At 32.0% G+C, this 5,336-nt stretch overlaps 1 protein-coding gene and 1 pseudogene across 1 annotated transcript; both read left to right on the top strand.

Annotated features, from left to right (window-relative positions):
- The first annotated feature begins 3,030 nt into the window (after window positions 1-3,030).
- On the top strand, window positions 3,031-4,776 carry LOC130449167 (protein FAM200B-like; annotated as a pseudogene).
- LOC130449166 (SCAN domain-containing protein 3-like) lies at window positions 4,105-4,632 on the top strand. Its single transcript, XM_056786844.1, has one exon. The coding sequence runs from the start codon at window positions 4,105-4,107 to the stop codon at window positions 4,630-4,632; it is 528 nt and encodes a 175-aa protein (XP_056642822.1).
- Window positions 4,777-5,336: the final 560 nt, after the last annotated feature.

Genomic DNA, 5,336 nt, shown 5'->3' with positions numbered 1-5,336 from the left:
TGCATCCAGAATTGCTTATTTTTATTTTTTTATTTTATAAAAATATTGAATAGCTGAACAAATTTTTTGGCTGATTTTGATAATACTAAGAAAAAAATAACTATTAAAGAGTCTCCTCGGGCTATTACAAGCAGGCTAAACACAGACAGACGAAAAAGGACCCAAACAAACAATATTGATGATAGTTATCCAACTGCAAATCTTCGTTATGCTTAAAAAATCGTAGGAAGAAGAATTTTCATTGGTTTATTGATCTTAAAGATGAAAGAAGAATCCGTGATGCTAATACAAAGATGGGTAGTTCTTTAATAATGATATGCGAGACCACATCCAGATTGAGTGATTTCAAAAGAGATGGGAATGCCATAGAGCATGCTTGGGATAAAATACCATTGGCGAGCATGATCCTCGACCTGAATATTAGCTGTTGTTGAAACATTCCTTTTCATTAAATCCCTTGAAGAATTCCTTTGTTTTATTCTTTTATTTCAGCACTTCATCTAATTTTCATTATTCAAAGAGATGAGAAACGATTTTATGATTTTTGGTATTCAATAGTTAACAAATATATTCTCTTGTACCATAAAATTTTGTTTCAGCTTTTAAAATCTGATTAAATAAATATTCTTAACTCTACCAATATCTTCAACTTTTGAACAGCTGTTCATTTTCAATTTTTTTGAATACAAATTCAGCATGTTTTGAAATTGATTACAATTGTTCAATAACGTCTTACTAGAACAAAGTTGAATTTTTCACATGAGATATTTTGTATCTTAGATTTCAATTTGCCATCGTAACAAGAAATATTTTTTCATATTCCATATACGGTATTCCACTAGTTCCTCGTGAAAGTCGTATGCAGGTCACCACCTTCTGTACTTTGAAACGCACAACCCAAATATTCTGTCGTAGATAGAGGTTTTTAGGCCCACTCCAACTTAAAGATTTGATAAAACTCGAACCTCGTTTTGAAAAGTATATACATGTACAGAAGAACAACAAACTCTCTACAACAGTTTCACATTTTTGAGTCATCCTGTATTTCATTCTGCCAAATTTGAACAATGCGGCTCTTCTTTTAGATTGAATTGGCCCATAACTTATACCGAAACCTAAAAACTCTGAACTGTATAGTTTTTGTACTATTTAAATGTTGTTTATGAAACTTCCACCTATGAACCATTTGATTAGGGCCCTTAATGATACTTGCTATGTCTAGCTGATTTTCATAATATGCTGATATAAATGCATCAAGCTATTCGACGCCATTCAAAGAAGAAAAATGGAGTTTCACTTTCGAAAAAGGATATCTCCTTCTTTGAAATTGATAAGCCTTAAGAAGTAGCGGTAAACGACTTGAAACTCTATCCATTTGCCGATTTTTCAATAAAATAGGGTCCTATTCCAAATCCACTTGGAATGCTCCCATCTACGTTTACAGACCACCTAGTCTGACTGCGAAATGAAAATTTGTTGTAGAACAGTGATTCCCAAAGTGGTCCATATCAACCCTAGGGGTCGATGAAGTCCTGCAAGGGGTCTATGTAGGCAAAAAAATAAATTGGGGGTTCATGAAATAAAAATGGGGGTCAATAGATAGAAGTTTTCAAAATTACAAAATTTTAATATAATTTTTATATAATAATATAATTTTATATTAGTTATTAATATATTTTATGTTGTATTCGTTACATCAAAGGAAAACAAATTCGTTAGCAAACGAATGTATATCGAAGCAAAAATCACTCTCTAATCTAAGCTAATGAAAAGAATCACGATTTGTAAATATTAAACATCCGTTGTTGTTGAAATTTGATTAAGCAGAATTGTTTTTAAGAAAGAAATAAGAGAGCAATGACGACACGCTCCGTTTTTATGTATGTGCAAGCATATTCTTTGTGAGGACTTCGGTCCACTAATAGTCCGAGAGCCAGCTGTCGAAAATCGAGACGATTATTTAAAGCATGAGATTTACAGGGTAGATAGATAATGATGAATGAAATTAACTGAATTCCGATCATCTGATCTACTTCAAATTTCTAAAAGAGTACAAAATAATTGCATATAATTAATTTTTCCTATAATTTCAATAAAATTATTAATTAATTACGAATTAAGGGTTGTTTTCTTTAACTCGCCGTATAATTAATAGATATTTTCTTGTTCAGAATTAAATAATCTACAAATCTATGGTAGTACAGTGCTTTAATTCCGATTATAACTAGTAAAAAATTCAACATTTGTTCTCGTATCACTATTGCGCGGCTAATTAAGGGTAATTTGCCCTATGTTTCCGTAGGCTTGCTTGAGATAATTTAATATTTTCTTGTTCAGAATTAAATAATCTACAAATCTATGATAGTACGGTACTTTAATTCCGATTATAACTAGTAAAAAATTCAACATTTGTTCTCGTATCACTATTGCGCGGCTAATTAAGGGTAATTTGCCCTATGTTTCCGTAGGCTTGCCTGAGATAATTTAATATTTTCTTGTTCAGAAATAATATATTTTTTTGTATTCTATATATTCTGATCTTTAACTCTGAGTCAAATTTAAAACGAAATACCACTGTTTCAGCACTATAAATAATTACCGGAAATAACCCGTTTTAGGGGCAATTCCGTGGATGGATATTAGGCAAGCTATGATTTTTGGAATCCTCATATCATTATCTATCTACCCTGTAAATCTCATGCTTTAAATAATCGTCTCGATTTTCGACAGCTGGCTGTCGGACCATAAAGGTTCAATCAAAAACAGTGTTAATTTTGCTGTGTTTGACATCAGTTGAATAATAGCACTGTACACTTTGAGTTTTACTTTGTTATCCTCAACGAAAGGAATACTAATTTTATTCGAAGTTTCGAAGAAAAGTAAGTACCTCTTACATTATTTTTTATAAAATATTAATTTTGTTCTTGTTGTTAGAACTGAAGAAAAATTTAAAATAAATAAATTAAATTTTTAATTATTGTTTTATGTTATATACATAGCTTTGTTGTCCACAGATAACCTATACTAAGCATGTCCCAATCAAAAAAGAAATGTAGACAGTACAATGTTGATTATCTGAAGTTTGGCTTTATTCCATCATTGTCGAATATACAACTGCCATTGTGCCTTATATGCAACAAAGTATTTAGCAATGACGCCATCTAAGCTGGAAGATCATTTAAGAAGATGTCATCCAGATAAATTAGATAAAGATTTGAAATATTTTCAAACTCTCAAAGAGAATCTTCAGAAGAGATCCACGCTGGACAAAATGTTCACTTTGACGTCACAAAGAAATGATGGTGGTTTTCGAGCGTCTTATAATATCTCGCTACTTATAGCAAAATCCGGAAAACCGCATACCATTGGAGAGCAGTTAATTTTGCCAGCCGTTGAAGAGGTTATAAAGACTGTTTTACACAAACCTGCGTTTGATATCATAAAGAAAATACCCTTAAGCAACAATTCTGTTCAAAGACGCATTGATGAAATGAGTGATGATATTGAAAACTTCCTATGTAAATATTTGCAAACGACCCATTTCTCTATACAACTGGACGAGTCAACTTTACCTGGAAATGAAGCATTATTACTACCGATGGAGCACCTGCCATGGTTGGTCGATATCGTGGATTTATAAGCTTTTTAAAAGAAAGCGTACCCGGGGTATTAGCAGTACATTGCGTCATCCATAGACAACACCTAGTTGCTAAAAATTTGAATTAAAGATTGCATGAATCTCTGCAATTTGTCATTGACGCAGTAAACCGAATCCGCAGCAATGCGTTGAATACGCGATTATTTGCGCAGTTGTGTGAAGATAACGACGAGAACTTCCACCAATTACTTCTTCACACTAATGTGCGTTGGCTGTCGAAAGGTTTATGCTTGGTAAGATTTTTTACACTTTTTGAAACTGTTCTAGAGTTTCTCGATGGTAGATATGAAAATTTAAAAGAAAGTTTATTAAAAAGAAAAACGGACATCGCGTATTTGACCGATTTATTTGCTAAATTTAATACGATGAATTTGCAGTTGCAAGGTGACAGTTTAAATTTGATTAAGACAAAGTCGGTCATTTCAGCGTTTCTTGCCAGAATTAAAATGATGAAGCAAAACATTGGACGGAGCGAATTTTCACAATTTCCCAATTTATCCCAAGTAAACTGCCAAGAAGACGATGTTCCAGTCTATGTGCATCATTTGAATGCACTCTACTCAGATTTTGAAACGAGATTCGAAGATATTTTGACGCTAGTAAAACCACAATGGATTATTAATCCTTATGGTGATATTGAGGAGACGGATATCTCATTACAAGAAGAATTAATTGGAATAAGTACAAACGAAGAACTTAAGGTAGAGTTCAGAAAGGGTTATCAACAATTTTGGCTTCAGAAAGACATACCTGCTACATATCCCGGAGTGTGGAATATCACGAGAAAGTTTTTAATTGCCTTTCCGTCTTCATATCTCGTAGAAAGAGGTTTCAGTGCAGTTACTAATCTTATTACAAAAAAAAGAAACAAACTGGACACAGTAAACCGAGGAGATTTGAGATTAAATGTTACTAAATTGAAGCCAAATGTTGATAATTTGTTATTAAAGCATCAAGTTCATCCCTCGCATTGAATGAATTAATTTCTTTTTTGTTTTTTTTTTACAACACATTTTGTTTAAAATTTAATTAATAAATTAGTTAATGTATAAAAATGTGTTTTTTTGTCTTTTACACTATAGGAACTACTTATTTATTAATTTTTTTTAAAGAACAGGTGGGGGTCTAATAAAAACCATAAAATATGGCAAGGGGTCTACGAAACAAAAATGTTTGAGAACCTCTGTTGTAGAACAAATAATGTAAATTTGTGACTGTTCGCATATCCACTTTCATGAATTGTCCACTCGTTACCGAGTAACACAGCTGCTATTTTTTGCAAGAAGTTCTCTCCTCAGAATAATTTTATCGTGTCTTTATAATTGCAATAAGCTGTAACTGATTCTTTGGGACTCTCATATTGGTATCTTCACTATTTGCTAGTACAACATGAAATGTAACTTTCTCTGTATAGTATTGAGTTCCTATTTTAACAAACATTAGTCTCATATACCTACCTCTTATAATGTTACTGATGTATTGAAACTTTTCTCTTTTTTCACATACTTTTATCCTAGCATTATTGTGGAAAGATAATTTTGAACTATGTATTCCAAAAAATAAATGGCGTTGAAATTTTTACGGAAAACTGGTCATATGTTTTGAAATACCCAGTGTAAACCATTATCAAGTTCATATGGTTAGAATTGGCAAATAAAGCAAAATTTAATATTGACTG

This window comes from Diorhabda sublineata, chromosome 10 (genome assembly GCF_026230105.1).
Source record: "Diorhabda sublineata isolate icDioSubl1.1 chromosome 10, icDioSubl1.1, whole genome shotgun sequence".
Taxonomy (NCBI): domain Eukaryota; kingdom Metazoa; phylum Arthropoda; class Insecta; order Coleoptera; family Chrysomelidae; genus Diorhabda; species Diorhabda sublineata.
Note: the sequence above shows the minus strand (reverse complement) of the source record. Positions and strands in the feature narration are given on the sequence as shown.

Excerpts from the sequence above, each read along its gene's own strand:
- LOC130449166 (XM_056786844.1), top strand. The coding sequence starts at position 4,105 with ATGATGAAGCAAAACATTGGACGGAGCGAATTTTCACAATTTCCCAAT.